The 24,839-nt window shown below is 38.9% G+C and overlaps 1 protein-coding gene across 2 annotated transcripts in view; it reads left to right on the top strand.

Annotated features, from left to right (window-relative positions):
* The window catches only part of LOC125936687 (interferon-induced very large GTPase 1-like), a 55,751-nt gene extending 40,880 nt beyond the window's left edge, over positions 1 to 14,871 (top strand). For both annotated transcript variants that reach the window (XM_049650932.1, XM_049650941.1), the window contains one exon: positions 6,194 to 14,871. In XM_049650932.1, the coding sequence (XP_049506889.1) occupies positions 6,196 to 13,488 (7,293 nt within the window). In that variant the 5' untranslated portion in view covers positions 6,194 to 6,195 and the 3' untranslated portion in view covers positions 13,489 to 14,871. The remainder of the gene's footprint in view (positions 1 to 6,193) is intronic.
* Positions 14,872 to 24,839: the final 9,968 nt, after the last annotated feature.

Raw genomic sequence — 24,839 nt, forward strand, 5'->3', positions numbered from 1 at the left:
CAATAATTACTCTAAATGAAAATGGGCTAAACTCTCTAATCAAAAGATATAGGATATGAAAATGGAAATAAATAAATAAATAAATAATAAAGAAAGAAAGAAAGAAAGAAGACTTATCTATATGCTGCCTACAAGAGACTCATTTTAGACCTAAAGACACCTGCAGCTTGTAAGTAAAGGGATGAAGAAACCTTGATAACGCAAATGGATATCAAAAAAAAAAAAAAAAAAAAAGCCAGAGTAGCAATACTTACTTACATAAGGAAAATGAGATTTAAAACAAAGACTATAACAAGAGATGAAGAAAGGCACTTTATTGTGACTAAGAAAACAATTCAACAAGAAGGTATAACAATTGTATGTTTATGCCCCCAACATGAAGCACACAAATACATCAAAAAATTAATAATACACATAAAGAAACTCATTGACAATAATACAACAGTAGGGGACTTTAACACCCCACTTACATCAATGGATATATCATCTAAGCAGAAAAACACTAAAGAAACAATGGCTTTGAATGACACACTGGACCAGAAGGACTTAACAGATATATTCAGAACATTCTATCTTCAAACAGCAGAATACACATTCTTTTCAAGTGCACACAGGACATTCTCCAGAATACATCACATACTAGGTCACAAATCAGGCCTCAACACATACAAAAAGACTGAAATCATACCATACCGAAACCAGATAAAGACTCCACTAAGAAAGACACCAGGCCAATATCCTTGATGAACATGGATGCGAACATTCTCAATAAAATACTAGCAAACCAAATCCAACAGTACATTAAACGAATCATTCACCATGATCAACTGGGACTTATTCCTGGGTTGCAAGAGTAGTTCAACATTCACAAATCAATGTGATACACCATGTTAATTCAAGAAATGACAAGAGCCATATGGTCCTTCCAACAGATGCAGAAAAAGCATTTGACAAAATACAACATCCATTCATGATAAAAACTGTCAACAAAGTAGGGTTAGAAGAAGCATACCTCAACATAGTAAAGTCCATACATGAAAAACCCACAGTTAATATCATCCTTCATTGGGAAAAAATGAGAGCTTTTTCCTACCATCAGGAACAAGACAGGGATATCAACTGTCACCACTTTCATTCAACACAGTCCTGGAAGTCCCAACCTCAGCAATCAGAAAACAAAATCAAAAACATCAAAACTGGCAAGGAAGAAGTAAAACTTTCACTATTTGCAGATGGCATGATACTCTATACAGAAAACCTGAAAGACCCCACCAAAAAGTTACTAGAATTGATACATGAATTCAATAAACTTGCAGACTACAAAATCAGTGTAAAGAAATCTGTTGCATTTCTATACACCAATAATGAGGCAGCAAAAAGAGGAATTAAGGAATCAACCCTATTTACAACTGCACCATAAACCATAAAATACCTAGGAATAAACCTAACTAAAGAGGTAGAAGATCTGCACTTTGAAAACTGTAAAACACACTGATGAAAGAAACTGAAGAGGTCACAAAGATATAGAAAACCGTTCCATGTTCATGTGGATTGAAAGAACAAATACTGTTAAAATGTCTGTGTTACCCAAAGCAATGTACACATTCAATGCAATCCCTATCAAAATACCACTAGCATTTTTCAAAGAGCTACAACAAACAATCCTACAATTTGTATGGAACCATGAAAGACTCTGAATGGCCAAAGCAACCTTGAAAAAGAAAAGCAAGGCTGGAGGCATCACAATTTCAAACTTCAAGTCATATTACAAAATGCAGTTTTCAAGACTGGTACCAAAATAGACACATAGACCAATAGAACAGAATAGAACACTCAGAAATGAACCCACACTCTATAGTCAATTAATCTTCGACAAAGCAGGAAAGAATATCCAATGGGAAAAGGACAGTCTCTTCAACAAGTGGTGTTGGGAAAACTGGACAGCAACTTGCAAAAGAATGAAATTGGACCAGTTTCTTACACCATACACAAAAATAAATTCAAAATGGATGAAACACCCTGATGTGACACATGAAACCATTCAAATCCTAAAGGAGAACACAGGCAGTAATCTCTTTGACATTGGCCATAGCAACTTCCTACTAGATATGTCTCCTTAGGCAAGGGAAACAAAAGCAAAAATAAACTATTGAGACTTCTCTAAGATAAAAAGCTTCTGCACAGCAAAGGAAACAAATCTAAAAGACAACCTATGGACTGGGGGAAGATATATTTGCAAATGATTTATCTGATAAAGGGTAGTATCCAAAATATATGAAGAACCTATAAAACTCAACACTCAACAAATGAATAATCAAATTTAGGGTCACATGGCTGTATCAGTCGGTAGAGCCTGTGATGCTTGATCTCGGGGTTGTGAGCTTGAGCCCCATGTTGGGTGCAGATTACTTTAAAAAATAAAACAATATTTTAAAAATGAATAATCAAATTTAAAAATGAGCAGAAGACATGAAGACATTTTTCCAAAGAAGACACACAGACAGCCAACATGAAAAGATGCTCAACATAACTCATCATCAGGGAAATACAAATCAAAACCACAATGAGATACCAACTCATACCTGTCAGAATGGCTAAAATCAAAAACACAAGAAATAACAAGTATTGACGAGGATGTGGAGAAAGGGGAACCCTCTTGTACTATCCGTAGAAATGCGAATGGTACAGCCACTCTGGAGAACAGTACGGAGTTTCCTCAAAAAGGTAAAAATAGGGGCGCCTGGGTGGCTCAGTCGGTTAAGCGTCCGACTTCGGCTCAGGTCACGATCTCACAGTCTGTGAGTTCGAGCCCCGCGTCGGGCTCTGGGCTGATGGCTCAGAGCCTGGAGCCTGCTTCCGATTCTGTGTCTCCCTCTCTCTCTGCCCCTCCCCCATTCATGCTCTGTCTCTCTCTGTCTCAAAAATAAATAAAAAAACGTTAAAAAAAAAAATTTAAAAAAAAAAAAAAAAAGGTAAAAATAGAACTATCCTATGATCTAGCAATTGCACTAGCTATTTACACAAAAGATACAAAAACGCTAATTCAAAGGGATAAAAGCACCCCTATGTGTATCGCAGCATTATCTACAACAGCCAAATTATGGAAGGAACTCAAATGTCCATTGACTGACAAATGGATAAAGAAAATGTGGTATATATATACAACGGAATATTACTCAACCATAAAAACGAATGAAATCTTGCCAATTGCAAGGATGGTGATGTAACTAGAGAGTATAATGCTAAGTAAAATAAGTCAGAGAAAGACAAATACCATATGATTTCATTCATATGTGGAACTTAAGAAACAAAACAAAGGAGCATAGAGCAAAAAGGAGAGAGAGGCAAACAAAGAAACAGATTCTTAATTATAGAGAACAAACTGATGGCCATCAGAGGAGATGGGTGTGGGGATGGGTTAAATAGTTGATGGGGATTAAGTAGTTCACTTGTTGGGACGAGCACCAGGTGATGTATGTAAGTGTTGAATCACTAAATTGTACATCTGAAACTAATATTACACTGTATATTAACTGAAATTTAAACAAAAATTTAAAAAATAAAAAATTTTTTAATTAAATAAATAATTTATTAAATTTATTTATTTAAATAAATATATATTAAATTATAATAATTATATATAAATATATATTAATTATATAAATTAAATGTATTTATTAATAAATAATTTATTAAATTTAATAAAATAAGTAAAAATAATATTGAATGTTTATTACTCATGTTTCTTAATCTTATAAATTACAGCTTATAACTTTATTAATTTCAGTAATTTGTAGATTCTTTTGGCTTTTCTATATAAACAATTATTTTCAAAGAAACACAATATTTTATTTAAAAAATTATAATAAAATAAGATAAAAATTGTTCAGCTCCAGAATTTCTGCTTGTTTCTTTTTTATGATCTAGTATCTTTGGTAAGTGTCATTTTATTTACGTATCTCCCCCTGATTTCCTTAAATAGTCTTTCTGAGTTTTTGTTGCTCACTGATTTTCTTCAAAACAGGTATTTCAAATTCTTTATCAGGAAGGTCACAAAATTCCATGCCTCTGAACTAGATAATTGAGAATTATTATCTTTTGTTAATGACATGTTAATGACATTTTTCATGTCCTTGTAGTTTTGCTGCTTTGCATCCTAAGTTGGAAGACACTTCCTTAAATCTTTACTAGTTCCCTTCAGTCAGAGTATTCTGTGTATTGGTACTATTATATCTGGGGTTTTCTCTACCTTTGTATGGATACAACTGCTCCATTGTCTTGCTCTCTCTTGTGGCAGAATTATTAATCTTTTAGGTCTTGTCTGGTTGTTACAATTCAGCAGATTGGCTACTGGAAACTTCTCTTTTGTTTTCCAGAAGGTGGTGCTATGGCTCAACTGTATGGTTTCTCTCTTCCTCACAAATCCTGATCTGTTTTGCTCACAGCACTCTAAAAGACTAGCTCTCACCACTGAACTCAGGAGCATGCACAGGAAGTCAGCCACAATGGGAGGTGGGGTGTATGTGTCAGCTTAGCACTTGGTCATTGAGGGTGCCCTTGGACCTGCTGGGGAGATCCTTGGGTAAGGTTCTCCCAAGAGGCTCATGGTGGGGGGGGGGGGGAACTTCCTGCTGAATTCTTGAGTGTAATCAACAGGGACCATGTCCCTTTAAAGTCCTTTGATATTCTTCTTTCCCAATCTCTTCTCCCTTCTCCCAGTCCTGACTTGATACTCTGGGATGAATACCCAGAAATGGATTTCTCCAGCCATGTCCCACACAATTGGGAGTAGATGGGCTATCTACTATCCTTTAGCCCCAGTGGAGAGGTCACTGCCAATGGACAGTTCCAGTCCACCAGTGTCAGCAAATTTGTGCAGGTATCTCCCATCAAGAGGGCTGGATTTCTGCAAATTCTTTCATCTGTGAGTATCTGCCCAGGACAGCACACTCCAGGTTTTTTTCGGAATGTGGCCAGGGGGCTGGGGCAGACTTGCTGGTTTTGCTGGTTCCATGGCCCATACTGAGGTCTTCTGCCTATTACCAGATTCACAGGAGGATGAGACTACTCCCATGTCCCTTGGCCTATGGTGCTGTATCTCACAACTCCCACTGAGGCACTTTTGTTCACAGATGGATGTCTAATAAGTTGTTTTAAAAGGGAGCCAAAAAAGAGGAACATCTTATACCACCATGATGCTGATATCTGCAAGTAAGTTAAAGGACAGGACAGTAAATAAATATCATAAAATGGCCTAAGAAGAAGTGACAGAAAGACAGGAAAGAAACCACTCAACACAGGTTTCACAGAAACTTGAGAGGAAATATAATTGGTGGTGCCACTCTTGTTTTTTGTTTGCTATTGAATAATTTTTTTTAATTTTTTTCTTTTTGTTTTCAAGTTTTTATTTAAGTTCAAGTTAGTTAAGATACAGTATAATATTAGTTTCAGGTATAGAATTTAGTGATTCATCACTTACATACAACACCCAGTGCTCATCACAGCAAGTGGTCTCCTTACTCTCCATCACCCATTTAACCCTTCCCTCTACCCACCTCCCCTCCAGTAATTCTGTTTGTTCTCTGTAGTTAAGAGTATGTTTCGTGGTTTGCCTGTCTTTTTTTCCCCTATGTCCATCTGTTTTGTTTCTTAAATTCCCATATGAATGAAATCATATGGTATTTGTCCTTCTCTAACTTATTTCGCTTAGCATAATACTCTAACTCCAACCACATCATTGCAAATGGCAAGATTCCATCTTTTTTTCTTTTTGTTTTCTTTTTTTCCTTTTTTTTTTTTTTGGCCACTCTTGGTTTTAAAACAAACATCAGGCTATCAAACTCATGCATATTTCCAAACTCCAACCCTCAGCTTAATGCTTTCCATGCAATCAATTCTGTGTAATAGGAAATGCCAAAAGCCAGGCTTCAAGGTGCAACTCACCCTGGTAACTAAAAGGCAATCCATGTTGAGAACACCCACAAGGATGTCTTGCCAGAAGAAGAAGAAGAAGAAGAAGAAGAAGAAGAAGAAGAAGAAGTAGTAGTTGTTGTTTTAACAAAATATATTCATTGGAACAATGAAAGGAGGAAATGAGAAAGCCTTGGAGACTTGGATCTTTAGTACATTCACCCTTTGGCTATGTGACTTCTAAGGTCATAACACAGGCTAACAGTGTCTTTTCTTTCCACAGCCATGGCCACAGCGAAGTCCACCCCTGATGAGCCCCTGCTCAGAGGCAAAAGAACACATGATCTCCAGGAGATGTTGACAGAAGTAGGACTGGCACTCGAGTACTGGTTGCCCAAGTTGCAGGAACACCTAGGTGTGACTTGTGCCCAGGCCTTACAACACCTGGAAGAAAAAGACCTCCAGAAGCTGAAATCTCAAGCACGACATTCCTGGGAGAAAAAAGCCCTGGAGATGCTTCTTAACATGTCACACTCAAATAGTCTTTCAGAGTTACAGGAGTCTCGGCTGGAGATGATGAAGAAAATGCAGAAGCATGCAGAGCAGACACTGCAAGAGCTAAGAGACTTGCTGTCAGAAGGGAGGCAGCAAGAGGAAGAAGCAGTGAGGAAAAAACAGGCAGAGCTGAGGCAGGCAATGGGGATCCCTGACGAATACTGGCCACCTCCCCAAAAGTCCCTACAAGAAGTCATGGAAAACATTCAGAAACAACTCAACCTCATGGAGGGGACATTGTCTCACAGGCAGAACCTCCCAGATGGAGATCTGGTGAGATGGGCATCTGGAGGGTTGGCTCTGCAGGGAATTTACAAAACTAGCGATGAAAGGGGTTTGATAGAGAAGAGAGAGGAGCTACTCAGTGTCCCAAAGAACTTCTCACTCTTTGGCCCTGAGCAGGGCACACGGATGGAAACAAGAGAATTTACATCTTCTCAAGCAGAATCCACATTCACCCAGACTATAGAGAAGCTGGGCTTCAGTGCAACTGCCTCAGCCAAAGGTAAAGGTTGGGGATTTAGCCTGAAAGCGAGTGTACATCACAGCATACATTCAGAATCTAAGAAAACCCAACAATCACATTCTGAGCACTCTTATTTTTGCTCAACCAAGTTCAGCTACATCCCGCTGGCTTCCTGCCACTTTCCCACTGATCAGCTCCAGTTATCCAAGGCTGCTCTCCAGGAACTAAAATGCATCGAAGACCTTCTGGGTCAGTCTGCAGGCTCAGACAGACTCCCTTTGCTAAAGTCCAGGAGTGAAGCCTTCTTCCACAGGTTTGGCTCTCATGCTAACCAGGGCCCTCTGCACTTGGGAGGAATCTACTGGTGGAAAGCCATTTCAGAGGGTTTCCAAAGTGAACAGCTGGCAGAAGTGAAACAGCAGTCAGCCAAGGCCCTGGATATTTACATAAGGGGCAGCTACAGTGGCTTTGGAATTCAAGTTGCTACAGACGTGGCTGTGACAGACTCTCATTCAAAAGAAGACTCTCAGAGCACAAGCTCCCAAAATCTCCAAACCAAAATCCAATTATCTGTGGCCCAGACAGGTGGCCCACCAGAAGCAAATGACCTTTTCCAGTGGAAAGCTGGCCTAGTTGCCAGTAATCGAACCTGGTGTGTCATTGACCGGGGAATTCAACTGGTGCCCGTCTGGGACATCATCCTCTCCAGCCACAGAAGTGATTTTAAAGATCCTCTTCAGGTAGCTATGTGCCTGAAAGACAGCTACACTGCTCTGACTGGCCTCACTACCCAGATCCAGAGTGGAGAAGAATTACTCAGTGTTGTGAAGAAGGCCAGGGTTTTCCTAGAGGATGTGAAATCCTGGGAGGTATCTGACCCTGAAGAGCAGCTTAAAAAACTGATAAATTTCATGCAAATGTTGAGTCAAAAACTAAAAAGTTATGACACTTGGATTCACATATGCCTGACAGATAGGGATCTGCAGAATTTTCTGGTAAACACTGTCAACTTTTGCAAAAGGTATTCCATTTATGAAACAAAATTTATTAAATCTCAGTTGCGCAGCCTTTTGGATCCTCACATCTATAGCGTGACAAACTTTCCTCAGGCTCATTCCATCATGCAGTGGATCTTCAGGTCAGAGTCAGAGCAGGAGTATATCAAAATCTCCCAATTTTCTGAATTAATTAAAATCTTTCAAAAAACCAAAAATGACTTCATGGAAGTGAAGATTAAGTCCGAGTCCCCGGAAATAGTGGAGGAAGCACAAAGAAAGGCCACGTATGAGGTCAGCCTGTCTCTTCGATGCTTCTTGAATTACCTCCAAGAAACAGAGCAGCCAGACATACAGCTCTTGCTACTTTCCATTGCAACTGGCGCAGGTTACCACATGGTAAATAAGACTTTTCAGTATCTCCTGGGGTGTGATGAGTTAGACTTTCTAGTGCATGAAATGCAAACTGCCCAAGATAAATACCAGGAGCTCAAAAATATTTGCAGCCACAGGGCTCAGGCATTCCTGGTGCTCACAGGTCTGACAGCCACTGTTGGAGTTACAGCTGTTTCTCCAAAGGAGAAAACACAACGTTTGACATTTATAAGACAGTACATGGGACAATCATTGACTAAAGAAGTTGTAGATGTCCTCACCAAACCTGGAGCAGATCATGACTGGGTAAACCTAGAGAAAGACTTGAGTCTGCTCATTGATGGGAATTATGAAGCCACCACCCCTTCATTGAAAATGGATGAAGTGAGAAAACATTTGCAAAGTATCTTCCATGAAAAGGAACTGCCTCATGAACCACATGATAATGAAAACAACAAATGGGAGGCCACAGAAAATGGAGCTTTCTTAGAATTGCTCCAGCGTCTAGGCCTAGAACACTACTACCCAAAGAGGATGAGCAGAGCTAATTTCCATCTGATCTACAAGACTTCTGTGTACAACACCCAGCCCAGCTCTGAACGGGAGCTTCCCTTCTACTTCCTACAGAAGCTACTGATGTTGGATTATGGGCTGAGATATCTGGTCTTCAAAGATGATGGAAACACAGAGAATCAAGTCTATCTAAGTGCCTCAAAACAGAAAAATGAGGTTTTTGATCCATATGATGATTTTTTTGAAGACAATGATAGTCCCACTAATCCTTCAGATACTAATTCCAGACCCCATATTCACCCTATGGATATTCAGATGGCAATTCTTCACTGTGCTGATGATTTTGCTAGACAATATATTCTGGCCAAACTTTCCATTTGCCAGTTTGCCCTCCCTCTTCTTATACCTAATCCTTGCAATTCTCAAATTGAATTCTCTCTTTGGTCTCTCAGTCAAATTAGGAGAAGCTGGCAGCAAGCAAGGAAATCAACAAAAGAGGCAAAGAACAATTACAAGAATCAGCAAATGTGTCGTGTCTCTACCCCCATTGTGTCCTTTGTTAGGGTTGGAAATGGCTTCTCCGCTTCCAAATCTCAGATTATGAACTGTATTCTCAGTAAACGTAAACATGATATCTTTTTTCATCGCCACTGCAGAGGGAGTAGCAAAGACTGTCTCTTGATGGGGGGTGTAGTGGAAATCTGCTGGTTCTGTCCTGGGGGTGAAGATGAGGACAGATTTGACAACTGTCTGACCTTCACCAATCTTCATGGAGATGCCAAGGAACATGAGAAGCAACTCACCTTCCTGCAGGAGATCTCTTCTCTCATTGTAGTCCTCATGGCAACTTCTGATGGCAATCAAGAAAACCGAAAAATTATCCGTGGCCTGTGTGAGCTATCCAAACCTTTGATCTGTCTGCTTGATGACAAAGAAAAAACCACAGCCAGTAATTCTGGCCAAAAAGTGAGAATTGGGATCAGGAACAGAAATGAGGCAGAATTAACAGAGGAGCTCAAAACTACAATCAGACATTTGCTAGAGCTCTCTGACACTACTTTTAGCTTAGAGGACTGTGCCCAGATTGCTCATAAGCAAGGATTCCTTATTGATGAAGACCAGAGAGACTGCAAGGAAGCCAAAGAAAAGGCAGAGGTTCTCATGGCCCTATTAGGAGAAATGCAGATATCTCAGATGAAGGAAAACTTACTACCCCTTCAGGGACACCTGTGGCATCTTTGGTGTAAAAAGGACAAAGAACTCTATCATCTGAGAGAAAAGGGAAATCGGAGCATTGAACAACACAAGAGTGAGATTGAGGCAGAAAAACAAATAATACGGCAGCAACAATTGACCAGAGCCTTTCCTCTCAATGAGTTAATGCAATCTGTCCTTGAAATTATCCAAAACCATTCAGAAACTCATACCAAACTCTACTTCTTACAATGGCTGAGTGTGTCTTTGGACAACCTGACTGCAGGACACTTGGAAAAACTGAATGAAAAGAAAAAGGCTTTGTGGTCACTGGTACAAACAGAAAAGAAAAAAGCACCAAAGAACACCTCCCTGAAACACTGGCAAAATGAGATAGAAGCTATTTCTACAGAGATTACTGACTGCACCTTGGGAATTGAACAACTTCTCAGAGAAATAGGCCAGATCTATGAAGTTCTGGAAGAAACTTTCTCCACAAAAGATAACCTTTTTCTCTCCCTTCCCCAGATTGCTGCAGATCTAATGATATCTGGTCTTCCCATTGAGCTGATGGATGGGGATGCTTCATATGTGCCTCTAAAGTGGGTAGCAGCTATTTTTGACAAGGTCTCTGAGAAACTTGGAGACAAACGACTGTTTGTTCTCTCTATCCTTGGCCTGCAGAGCTCAGGGAAGTCCACCCTGCTGAATGCCCTTTTTGGGCTGCAGTTCACTGTCAGTGCTGGGAGGTGTACCCGGGGTGCCTACATGCAGCTCCTGAAGGTGGAGGAGACATTCACAGAGGAACTGGGCTTTGACTTTGTGCTTGTTTTGGACACAGAAGGACTTCGGGCCCCAGAACTCAGCAGCAAATCCCAGAATCGTGACAATGAGCTGGCAACCTTTGTTATTGGACTTGGAAACTTGACTCTGATTAACATTTTTGGGGAAAATCCATCAGAAATGCAAGATATTCTACAAATAGTTGTCCAAGCCTTTCTGAGGATGAAACAAGTAAAAATCTCTCCTAGCTGCCTTTTTGTCCATCAGAATGTGGGGGAAGTTACAGCTAAAGACCAAACTATGGAAGGACGAAGGCGGCTAGAGCAGAGATTAGATGAAATGGCAGCAAAAGCAGCTGAACAAGAACAGTATTCAGATGTAACCCGATTTAGTGATGTCATTAAGTTTGATGTCAATACTCATGTCTACTACTTTGCTCACCTCTGGGATGGCAATCCTCCAATGGCCCCTCCCAATCCTCGCTACAGCCACAATGTCCAGGAACTGAAGAGTAGAATTCTTCTGACAGCCAAACAGGAATCTAGGGGAGGCATCATGAAGATATCAGATGTAAAATTCCGAGTCCAAGATTTGTGGAGAGCCCTGGTCAATGAGAACTTTATTTTCAGTTTCAGGAACACACGAGAAGTCATGGCCATGAGCAAATTGGAAACAATGTATAACTACTGGACCTGGGAGCTGAGGAGTCATGTGCTGGGCTTGCAGAACCAGCTAATCAACCAGATTCAGAATGGGAAAATCGAAACATTCAGAAAAAGCACATTTAAGGCTCCAGTCACAGAAAAATATGAAGCCATCAAGCAAGAACTTGAAAAATATTTTAATGAAGATCCAGATAGTGAAATACTGGTTCAGTGGAAAGCAAATTTTGAAAATAAGCTAATGATCCTTACAGAGGCACTTATTTTAGAAAGCCAAAAAAAAGCTGATGAACTTATTAGTTTTAAGAAAAGTCAAGAAAAACTGGACAGCAAAAAGTCAGGTTATGAAAAGGAATTATTAGAAAAAAGCCGAAGGTTGGCTTTAACTGTCAAAGGCACAGAATTGAGTGAGGAAGAGCTACATGAGAAGTTCAATCAACTTTGGCAAAAATGGGTCTATGCTGTGTCCTCAACTCTCCCTCCAGTCACAGAGCCTAACATTGATGTGGATTCTGAAAACATCCTTTTGGAGTATTTCAAAAAGGAGAGAAATATTGTAGACACACTGAAGGAAAATCCTGGAGAAAAGTTTCAAATCAAATATGACAAACATGTCAAAATGAACATGAAATATTACATAATTACAAGGACATTAGAGGGCTATGATAAAATGTCCATAGATAAGACTACTGACCACATTATTTCAAGATATACTGAAACTATTAAGAATATTTGGACACAACAGCGTGATTACAATCCAAATTATTTCCATGAAATCCTGAGAATAATAGATGAGGAAGTGAAATCTGCAAACACTGATGGAAGATACACATTTACAAGTAAATATGAAATTGATTTATCTTTGTGTTTATTCCAAAAAGCATCAGAGACTTTTAAGAAGATGCACAGGGCATTCAAGAGAGCAAATGATCCTGTAAACTATCTGGAAAGTAAGAAAGAGGATTTCTTCATGAGTTTTAAGATATCTTGTCAAGGAGCAACTTCAGTCAAAACATTTGTTGATTTTCTGTGGCACAAACTCACTCCTGCTGTCTCTACCACCATATGGGAACAAATGGTCCTCAAAATTGCTGGGGACATGCGAGCTAACTGCCCAGCATTCAACGGAAACAAGTCTAACCTGGAGAAACATATTCTCATCTCTCTGGCAGAAGAAGAAAATTTTGATAATTACTGGGATTACCTTCATAATTCAGAATCATTTTTTAGGAATTACATTCAAAACCATATTAAAACATATTGTTCAGACAAAGGAAGTGAAAAAATAAAGACTTTTTTAAAAACAACTTTAGGTGACATCAAGACTGCCATCCTCTCAGCTATTCATAAATCCACAGTAATAGCCAAAGATAAAAGCAGCACTGTGTCTGGGTGGTTGGATTTGTTCTGTGATCACCTGGGGAGTAATGTGATCTTTCCAAGAAAAGACTTGATAAGCATTGAACACCAAGAGATAAAAGATATTGAGTTTCTCAAAGAAGCTATGAGTGAAGCTTTGGATCCCACAATGAAGAGAGTAGAAGAGAACTATTTGAATATGTCTGAACAAGAAATGGTTCTGGCAGTTCAGAAAATGCTCTCTGAACATCTCTCTGGCTGCTGGAAACAGTGTCCCTGCTGTGGAGCAATTTGTACAAACACAATCCCTAAACATGAAGGAGACCACAGTGTTCCCTTCCACCGTCCTCACGCTGTTAGTGGAGGGTATTTTTACAAAACAGACAATTTTGTCATTGATTGCTGTACTAATTTGGTAGCAAGCGATCTTCTATTGGTTTTGAGAGATGACTGGAAAGTCCCATATAAGAACTATCGACAGGCAGGAGGGGAGTATGCCATGTGGAGCATCACCCCAGACTCATCTACCCAGCCATACTGGAAATGGTTTGTCTCTCACTTCAGATTAAAGCTAGAAGAAAAATATCAGAAAAAATTTATAAATAAAGGTAAAATCCCTGATGCATGGGACAATATAAAAAAGCAGGATGTGCTCGATGACTTGAAAAAACAGTAAAACTCAATGAACCCCAATACTCAGACAATCCTAAAATACCTCCTCCTCACAGTAAGAATCCTCATTATTACATTTTTTCAAATGAAAAACCTAAAAATCAATCAATTAACTTTAAGTCTTGTGAAAAGACTTCATTTTTCATTGCCTCAATTCCTTCTGGCTCAAAAACATATTTCTAAAATATATGAACATATGATAAAATCAAATAAAACCCATTTAAAATATCTACTGTACATTTTAAACTATTATTCAGAATGTTTTTATTTTGAAATATATAATGTTATATAAAGTCTCAGAGAAAGTCATTTTCATAGGAGGAAAACAAAATCATTGCAGACTACTACAAATTTACAAATTTCTATAGAATAAATATATGGATATTTCATACAATATTGACTGGAAGCTACCAAAAGCCTTTTTTTCTTTAATCCTCTGAAACTGTGAGAAAAAGTTACTAATCCTCAAATGGAAAAACATTCATGGAAAATTCATGATCCCCAAGCATAGCAATATTTAGGCAGAACAGAATACTGTTCTGGAGAGGAATAAAACAGAGACTTTACCAGAACAAAGTCTGCATCAATTCAAGAAATGTTATCAAGCAAATATAGAAAACAGAAATCAAATAACTGTTCTTCTCATTTAATCCTCACCCTCTTCTTCCCTGGCATCTTGCCTATATATGTTAAAAAGCGGGGGGGGGGGGGTCACAAGAGCTTAGGTATTCAAAGCTTGGTGCTATATACAAGTCTAAGATAAACTGGCTTTTGGAACATAATTTATGACCAGCTAACATAATTTATGACCAGCTAAAAAGGGCCATTTTAATTGAAGCTGTGGATAGGGTCAAATCTGATTAAGCCATTGATGATTTTTTTTAAAAAAACTATTTCTTTAAGAATAAAATATCAACTATTCCTTTAAGAATAAAATACCAAAAACTATACAGTTTTTTGGTTCTAATATTTTAATAAGTAATTCTTTTTATACATTCAAGTATAAGGAAATACTCATCTCCACATTAGGTGATAAGTAACTTTTCATACTGTTTAAGTCATAGGGTCATGATCAGAATAAAAATGACAATCACTCTGAAGCTAATCAAGGACGTGAGAGGGGAAAGAAATAGCCATTCTACAAACCTACACCTTCTAAAACAATGACTTACACTAGGTTCTCAAAGCTGATGATCTAAAGGAATCCTGATACAAAGAAGAAAATTTATGTCGGACATAAGGGCATCCATTGGCTTCTATTTAAGACACACTATCAACCCCTCCATAGCCAGTGAAAACAAACAGCACAGGGAACCATAGTCAAAGGACTGGAATCTTTAAAGTTAGAAGATAGGAGTAATGACTCTGCTGTTTTATTACTCAAAAATTTTTCCAGAATACTATCAGTTTCAGGTAAAATGACCCATGTCTCCAAAAGAAATCCTGGAACAGAAAAATTATAAAGGATAAAGGAAACAGGTATTCTTGAACAGCACAATTTTCCTTTTGTTCTCTGGAAAATAATCGCTTTAAGAGTTGGAAGGACCTACCAATATGATTAAGTTGAAATGGTGATGGAAACAGAATCCCTGCATGGTTCCTGTCTCGCAAATCACTGCATCCTCAAAAACTGCAATGTTCAGTTAACATTTGCTGAATGTTTTTTGTATTTGTTTAATGAATCCAAAATCACCTTTAAGAAGTATTACATGTCATGTATTAACTTTGATTTTCAAGCCAAAATTGTGTGTAAATAAAGAAGATCTTTGACAAATTCCTCAGGCATTTAAGCAGTATGATTATTCAATGAGATTCAGACACTATGCTCAAGAAATCCCAGATAAACTGGCAAGAAGTAAATTGGGATAGGGAAAAGATGACTGTATAGGAATGGAGTTTTCTATGATAGTAATGGAGAGTGTAAAGCTGCCATAAAGGTGTAGTCAGGATTAAAGAGATTATAGTGAGAGATTCTTCCTTGGGAGATTACTAGAGTAAAATAACTTATTGAGAGCAAGGCCCTCATGATGGGATTAGTGCCCTTAGAAGAAGAGACACCAGAGAGACCTCTCTCTCCCCGTGTCATGAACCAAGGAAAGGCTATGTAAGCCCACAGTGAGAAGGCAGCCACCTGCAAGCCAGGAATATTGCTTACCACAAATCTAACCAGGTAGCACGCTGATCTTAGATGCTCCAGAACTGAGAAATAAATTTCTGTTTTCTAAGATACACAGTCTATGATTATTTTGTTTCAGCAGCCCAAACCAAGACAGTGTGTGCCTAAAAATTCACCCCCTAAAGTTCTGGCAGACTCCTCCCTTGGACTATAAGAAAAGACACATGAATCATACAATTTTTATTTTTTTTCCCCTTGCCTCAAAATTGTAATTCCCTTGAATCATTCTAACCCTTTAGTAAGGTCTGGGAGTGTTGTGGTACATGAGTGAACAAGGAAGGGAAGGAAAGTGTGTGTATCACCATTGATATTATCATGATAATTACTAATACTGCTATCTTTGTAGCAGTGGTACCTGTGAGGCCTTGGGCATGTAATTTAACTTCTCTGTGCTCAAGTGCCCTATCTGTAAAATAGTACATTTCTCATGCAGTTGTTGAGAGAAATAAATGAATTGCTGTATATAAAGCATTTAGGACAATGGCATATACATAGTAAGTACCCTATAAGTAATTATTATGTTATACTCCCTCTCTCAGGTTCCTTCTTCCTTTGCTTTTGCGTAACATTTTATTAGAATCACATTGATAGGTTAAGATAGCCTCATGTGACTAAGGTTCATTGGCAGGAATATTTAACAAGGACTCCTTGGGAAATCATAATTAGGACATAGTAAGTTCTCAATAAATGTGATTATCACTTATAGCTCAAAATGCATCTCAAGATATCAATGTCCTTTGATACTTTATGAGTAGTTACAATGATTTCAAATACTAATCAACCAATCAAAAACTTAGAGGAGTCACTGCCAAAATTGTTTAGCAATGTGAAAACAATATGTCTTAAATTCCTCAGAAGCAGGCCTAAGGCATAGACTGACATAAAAGTGACTAATTACAAAACTTATCCCAGTAAAAATGAATAAGGGGAAGCAATGAGGGAAAGGTAATTTAAGGTGAGGGAATAAATAAATAAGTAGGTTTAAGTCAAGTTTTAAGAGTTAGGGAGTGTAGCTTGCAGTTGTAGTTAAGAACACAAAATCAGAAGTTAGATTGCTTTTACATAGGGCCTCCACAATTTCCTGGCTGTGTGATCTTGAATGAGTTCCTCAACCTGTCTCTGCTTTATTTTCTTCACCTATAAAAGGGTGCCAGCTCACGGAGGTGCGAGGATGACTTGGGACAACGTACATGACTGGCACACAGTACACGTTCTAATGACATTCGGTGGCAGTAGTAGTAGCATTAGCAGCAGCAGCAGCAGCAGCAACAGCAGCAGCATAAGTCACATTAATAGAATTACAGTAATTATTAACATTATTGTTATCATTGCTATTCTACTAAAATGTAGTTATGCCTGTAACTTGTTCTGAACTCTAAGTTCTGAAAAAAGAGGGTCCATGTCTTGCTCATTTCCATATGCTCAGTATCTTGAATGGTACTTACCACAAGTGTCGGTGATAAATAATGACTCTTAAATATAATGGACAAGGTTTCTACATATTGGAGGTGAAGGTGATGACAGGTGGAAGGAAAAGAAAGAAACTGAAGATGGTTCTAATATTTCACAAAGTGATAATGCAGCTAAATTAACTAAATAAAGGTCACCAATGGCCTCTGCTTTGTTAAATCCACTTTTTTTTTTACTTTCAATAATCTTATTTGATCTACCAACATCCTTTTATCACTCTCACCTCCCTGAAACACTTTCTCCACTAGGATTTGAGAATACTGCACCCTTGTTTTCCTCCTCCAGTCACTCTGCTTTACTGGTTCTTCCTCTACTATTAGAACTCTCAATGCTAGCATACTCTGAGGACTCAATCTTTGGTCTTCCTTCTATATCTAGACTCTCTCTCCCTCTTAATGTGTCACCTGTCCCCAAGGCATTAAAGAGCACCCATACATTGACGACTCCTAATATATATGTCTCACCAATACTTCTTTCCAAATGTCAAACACTTGCCTATTCAACACCTGCACTTGGAAGTCTTAAAGACATCTCAAGTATAACACGCTCAAAACTGGATTTTAAATCTCCCCTCACCTGAAACCTGCTCTACCCACAGCCTTCCTCATCTCATTTAAAGGGAAATTCATTGTGTCAATCCCCCAGGCCAAAAAATACTCTGATTCATCCATAATTCATCTCACCCCTCTCATTCATTGGTAAATCCTGTGGGATCTACTTTCAAAATATATCAAGATCTAACCATTTATCACCACTCCACTGCAAGCACTGAGGCTCAACAGCCTGCTAACAGATTGCCATATCTATAGCCTATTCTCCAGAAGGCAGTCAGAAAGCTTTCTTAAGAATTTATGCTAGATCATTTCAATCTTTTGCTCAAAACCCTGAAATAGCTCCATTTCTCATTCAGTGTGAAAGCCAAAGTCACAAGAGTCATCAAGGCTCCTGGTTACTGTTCTGATCTACTCTCCTACTCCTATCCTCTTTGGTCACTCACTCCAACCATACTACTTGCTATTCCTCAAACATTCATTGTTCGGACCTTAGCTGTAGGTCTTACCTCTACCTGAAGGAATATTCTTCCCCCAGATATCCAATGTGAAAACTCCCTTATGCTCCCAAATACTTCTAAGTCTTTGCTCGTACTTCATCTTATGAATGAGACCTTTCCTAGAACCCCCTAATTAATAAAACAGTCTGCACCCCTACCTTACCTCTGGCATCCAGGTCCTTATGTATGACTTTTTTGTTTTTAAACTTACCATCTTCTGGACTCTATCATATACTCATTTGTTATTTCATTTTATTGTCTAGAATATAAGGTCCATAAGAGCAAGAGATCTCTTTTGTTAACTGTGACACCCTTGGCACCTACCACAATGTATACTTAGTTCAATAAAGGTACACAATAAATATTGCTGAATGGATAAATAAATGAATCAATCTGTTTTAAAATGAACAGAGTTGGGGTGCCTGGGTGGCTCAATCAGTTAAGCGTCTGACTCTTGATTTCGGTTCAGGTCACGATTTTATGGTTTGTGAGTTTGAGCCCCACGTCGGCCTCTGCACTGACAGTGTGGAGCCTGTTTGGGATTCTTGCTCTCCTTCTCTCAGTGCCTCTCTCTCTCTCTCTCTCTCTCTCTCTCTCTCTCTCTCTCTCTCAAAATTATAAATAAAACAAAAAAAAACTGAACAGATTTGTTTTTTCATGTGATTTCAAATTACTCTCTCAGGCTCTTTGCTTTCAACCTAAAGAACTTCCTTTAGTATTTCTTTAAGATGTGTCTTCTAGCAACAGATTCTCTCACGTTTGTTTACCTGGAAATGTAGTTTGCCTTCATTTACTTAAAGGCAGTTTTTCTGGAATAAGATTCTTGATAAATACCTTTTTTTTTCTTCTAGCACTTTGAACATACCATCCCACTGCCTCCTGGCCTCCACTGGTTCTGGTGAGAAGTTGACTATTAATCTTATCAGGGTTCCCTTATACAAGATAAATCCATTTCCTCTTGCTGCCTTCAAAATTTTCTCCTCCTTTTTAGTTTTCAGCATTTGGACATGTAAATTAATATTTATAAATAAATTTGAAAAGTTTTTAGCCATACTTCTTCAAATACTTTTTTGCACATTATGTATGTGTTGGCATGCTTAATGTGTCCCACATTTTCCTGAGTTTCAGTTCACATTTCTTCATTCTTTTATTCTCTGTTCTCAGATTATACATACTTGCATAATCTCTATCAGTCTACCTTTAAGTTTGCTAGTTCTTTCTTCTGCTGGTTCATATCTACTGTTGAGCTCCTCTAGTGAATTTTTCATTTCAGCTATATTTGTCCCCCACCTTATCCACAGGGGATATATTCCAAGCCCTCCAGTGGATGCCTGACACCACAAATATTCCAAATTCTATATATACTATGTTTTCTCAGATACATACACACCCATGATAGTTTAATTTATAAATTAGGCACAGTAAGAAATTACCAATAATAACTAATAATAAAATAGAAAAATTATAATATGTTGTAGTAAAAGCTATGTGAATGTGGTCTCTCTCTCAATATCTTATTATACTGCACTTACCTCCTTCTTCTTGTGATAACGTGAGATGATAAAATGCCAATGTGATGAGATGTAGTAAGGTGAATGACATAGACATTGCAATGTAGCACTAGGCTACTACTGACCTTCTTTTGATGTATCAGAAAGAGGATCATCTGCTGCCAGACACAGTTGACCATGGGTAACTGAAACCACAGAAAGCAAAAGCATGGATAGAGGGAAGGGGGTGGATTGTTCTATTGTACTTTTTAAACTCTAGAATTTCAATGGGTTTTTATAATTTGTTTTTATTGATATTCTTTATTTGATGTGACATTGTCATCATACTTTACTTCTCTAATCCTGCTTTTATTTAGTTCTTTGAACATTTTATAATGGCTACTTTGAAGTCTTCTACTCTAATTCTAATATCTGATTGCTCTCATAGGCAGTTTCTGTTGTCTGCTTTTTTTTACTGTTGTATGAGTCATACTTTCCTCTTTCTTTTAACATCTTGTAATTTTTTGTTGCCAAGTAGACATTTTAGGCAATATATTATAGCAAGGTGGATATTGGTCCCCTTTATGGGTCTTGTTATTATTTGTGTGCTTAGTGACTGGCTGGACTGTTTTAATGAAGTGGATTCTCTATTCTCTTCCCCCCATTCTACCTCTTTTGCAGTCTTATGCCTCTGATGCTCTTCCTCAGAGAATGCAGCCAGTGATAAACACAATCACCCTGGGGTGACTGGTTTTAGCAGGATTCTATTTGTCTCTTTCTCTGATCTGTTCAGTTTACCACCACCTTCAATATGACACCCAGCTGGACTCCACTAATTCCTCTCCGAAGGTTCCATTCTTTCCAACAGTGCCCTGGGGCATAAGAGGTTTCACAGTCTGCTCCAATAAACTGTGAGCAGGGTTAGTTTTTAAGACCAATCTTTGAGGGTTTTCTCCTGACCCCAGGGTGAGTCTTCCTGTCTCTTTCCCTAATTCTCTTTGTCAAACTTCCTGACCTATAGTTTAGCATGTTACTGTCATAGAGTTATTAGCCTCTCCTTAACTCTTACCACAAAAATCTCCATTGTTTTCAGAAGCACCCTTAGGTTTTAACTTCCCCTCACACTCTTTTAAATAAAGTCAATTCTTTAGGGGAGAGCTTCAGGGCTCTCTGTTCTTATGAACTGCCTATTCACCTAAAAATCTCTGAGCTACTCCATAGGCACTGAGTAAGGGCAGCAGTCTTCAGTCTTCTTGGCTTGCCCTTCCCAGCACAGAACACATTCCCTACAAGTGAGCTGAGGTCCCAATATATTCAGCCTGCCATCCCTGTGGTAGAACCTCCACACCTATGGGTGGGGCTAGGTGGAAGAAGGGAGCCCTAATTTCTCAGCAGCAGTCTCTTACAAATTAGCCTCTACAACTCAAAATTGGAGGGGATGAAAAATGCTGGCCACCTGCCCCTCCCAGTAAAATACCCTACACCTCTTCACTGGGAGCTGAGGGAAGAGGGAACCCCATCTTCTCATCCACATCTGCTTACAGTGGAAGGAAGGAGTGGGTCATGGATCATGCCACAGACTCTTTTGCTGTTTTTACCAACTTTTCATAGAGTTTCCTGAATAAAATGTCCTTCATTTGCTGTATGGCCTTAAGATAATTCCCAGAAACTTATCATTGGTTGATTTTTTAAATAAATTTCACCAGCTATACTATTTCACTGAGAAATGGTTCCATGAAGTTCCTCACACTGCCATTTTAGAAGCAGACCTCTTCGAACACAGGCAGCAACCTCTTTCACCTCACACACAGCAACTTCTTACTAGACACATTGCCAGAGGCAAGGGAAACAAAGCAAACATGAACTATTGGGACTTCATCAAGATAAAGTTTCAGCACAGTGAAGGAAACAATCTACAAAATTTAAAAAGCAACCTACAGAATGGGAGAAGATATTTGCAATGACATATCTAATAAAGGGTTAGTATCCAAAATCTATAAAGAACTTATCAAACTCAACACTCAAAAAAACACAAAATATCCAGTTAAGAAATGGGCAGAAGACATCAATAGACATTTTTCAAAAAAAAAAAAAAAATCATACAGGTGGCCAGCAGGCACATGAAAAGATGCCCAACATCACTCATCATCAGGGAAATACAAATGAAGATCATGATGAGACACCACCTCACACCTGTCAGAATGGCTAAAATTAACAACACAGAAAACAACAGGTGTTGGTTAGGATGTGGAGAAGCGGGAACCCTCTTAACACTGTTGGTGGGAATGCAAACTGGTGCAGCCTCTCTGGGAAACAGTATGGAGGTCCCTCAATAAGTTAAAAATAGAACTACCCTACAATCCAGCAGTTGCACTACTACGTATGCAAAAGGACAGGATACAAAACTACAGATTCGAAGGGGTACATGCACCCCAATGTTTACAGCAGCATTATCAACAATAGCCAAACTATGGAAAGAGCCCAAATATCCATTGACTGATGAATGGATAAAGAAGATATGGTATATTGGGACATCTGGGTGGCTCAGTCGGTTAAGCATCAGACTTTTGATTTCAGTTTAGGTCATGATCCCACTGTCATGAGATCAAGCCCTGTGTTGGGCCTCTGCACTGAACATGGAGCCTGCTTGATATTCTTTCTCTCCCTGTTTCTCTCTCTCTCTCTCTGCCCCTCCCCACACTTGCAAATTCTTTCTCAAAAAAAAAAAAAAAGGTTAAAAAATGTGGAATATATATACAGTGAAATACTATTCAGTCATCAAAAACCATGAAATCTTGCCATTTGCAATGATGTGGTTGGAGCTAGAATATATTATGCTAAGCGAAATATGTCAATCAGAGAAAGACAAATACCTTATGATTTCACTCATATGTGGAATTTAAGAAACAAAACAGATGAACATATGGGAAGTGGGGGGAAAGGAGAGAAGGAAACAAACCATAAGAGACTCTTAACAATAGAGAACAAACTGAGGGTTGATGGAGGGAGGTAAGTGGGGATGGGCTAAATGGGTGATGGGTACTATGGAGAGCACCCGTTATGATGAGCACTGGGTATTATACGTAATGTTGAATCACTAAACTCTACTCCTGAAGGACAGGGCTCCTGGGTGACTCAGTTAAGCGACCGACTCTTGATTTCAGCTCAGGTTATGATCTCACAGTCTGTGAGTTGGAGCTCCATATCAGGCTCCATGCTGGCAGTGGGGAGCCTGCTTGGGATTCTCTCCTTCTCTCTCTCTCTTTCTCTGCCTCTTCCCCACTCATGCACTCTCTCTCTCTCTTTCAAAATAAATAAATAAACTGTAAAAAAAAAAATCTATTCCTGAAACCAATATTACACTATATGTTAACTAACTAGAAATTAAATAAAAATTTGAAAAAGAAAAAAACGTAGAACTCATCTAAAATGGTACAGATTTGTGGAATCGTTAAGGAACAGATTTAAGAATGCCATTTAGGAGTACCTGAGTAGCTCAGTCAGTTAAGCATCCAACTTTGGCTCAGGTCATGGGCTTGTGAGTTCGAACCCCCCTTCACCCAGGTCAGGTTCTGTGCTGACAGCTGAGAGCCTGAATCCTGCTTCGGATTCTGTGTCTTCCTCTCTTTCTGCTTGTATCCTCTCTCTCTCTTTCTCTCTCTCTTTCTCTCTCAAAAATAAATAAATGTTAAAAAAAAAAAAAGAATCCCATTTTTTAAAATATTTATTTTTGAGAGAGAGAGAGAACACATGTCCATGCAAGTGGGGGAGGGGCAGAGAAAGAGGGAGAGAGAAACTCCTAAGCAGGCTCCTCACCCAGCACAGAGCCCATGCCGGGCTCCATCTCACCACTTCAAAATCATGACCACGAGATCACAATCTGAGCCAATATCAAGAGTTGGACACTTAACTCACTGAGCCACCTAGGCACCCCTAAAGAATGCCATTTAGAATATGCTGACTTTGATCCCAACCTGTTAAAGAATTTATGAGTTTTCTATTGATTAACCTGCCTGGTCACCTCCCTGAGCTTCCTTCTTTATTCTCATAAGCTCTCTAGTAATTAATTTTGCTTTCATTTCTGCTCCCATTATCTTCCATTTGTATTTCCTCTCACCCAATGCCTGACTGCAAAAACAGAAACAAAACAAAACACATATATACCTGCTTCATATCCAATGTTGCATCCTACTGCTGCCATAGAGGTGCACCACTTAGTTCTCCTTCAAAAGAACCTGCTAAAGGACAGCTTCAAGGTGCTACCCTTTTGGATCCACTATGGTGTTCATACCAAAGTCACAAATGGTGTTCAGATGTGGGCTACCCCCAGCCAATGACTGAGCATGATGGGATTATTAGAGCTGCACTGTTCCCACCCACTGCAAGCTCCTCCAGCAAGCGATCTTTGCTCAGGACCTGAGAGTTTGCCAGAAGTGTGCTGTAATCTGAAACTTTTCCTACCTTATCCTTCTTCCCCCTCTCCTTTACTGATTATGATCTCAAGGTGCTCACTGATAGACTACTTGCTCCCACCACTTTATCCTTCATATGCATGTCTCTCATTAAATCTCTTATATGTCTAATCTTATTTTAGTGTATGTTTCTTGAATAGCTCAAAGTTACAGAGATGGTACGGAAATGGTCCCAGAAATGGGAAATAAAATAGAGTTTAGAAATTGGCTCACTCACCACCCAGCTGACAAGAAGGACCCAACTTGAGTAGATTGTAAAGCACAGTCCCTCACATAAGATGGCAACCAAATTGCTAAATAATTTACCAGTGGCAATTTCATAACATTGTTATCAGCGTGATGATTCAGATATTTGAAAAATATGGAGAGAACACTCCCTATAGGAAAGTGAGGTTGACTGGTTATTAGAAAGTTGTACTGCCACCCTGCAGAGAAATAATGAGAAATTAGGGGTAGTTAACAAATAATTAAAGGCTGTGTATAAGAGTCTAAGGGACTCTTATGCAGCTTACAAAGAAGCCATTGTCCCCTGCAGTGGAAGAATGAGCACATTTAAGACACAGACTCAGGACTTAACAGTTAGAGTCACAGATATCCAGAGATGTTCAGCCAGGAAAAGTCTGTTTTGCTAAGGTCAGGGCCCTGACTGGGAAAGTCTAGAACCTGGAACCTGGAACCTGGAACATGGGATGGGCT

The sequence above is a fragment of the Panthera uncia genome, chromosome D1 (assembly GCF_023721935.1).
Source record: "Panthera uncia isolate 11264 chromosome D1, Puncia_PCG_1.0, whole genome shotgun sequence".
Taxonomy (NCBI): domain Eukaryota; kingdom Metazoa; phylum Chordata; class Mammalia; order Carnivora; family Felidae; genus Panthera; species Panthera uncia.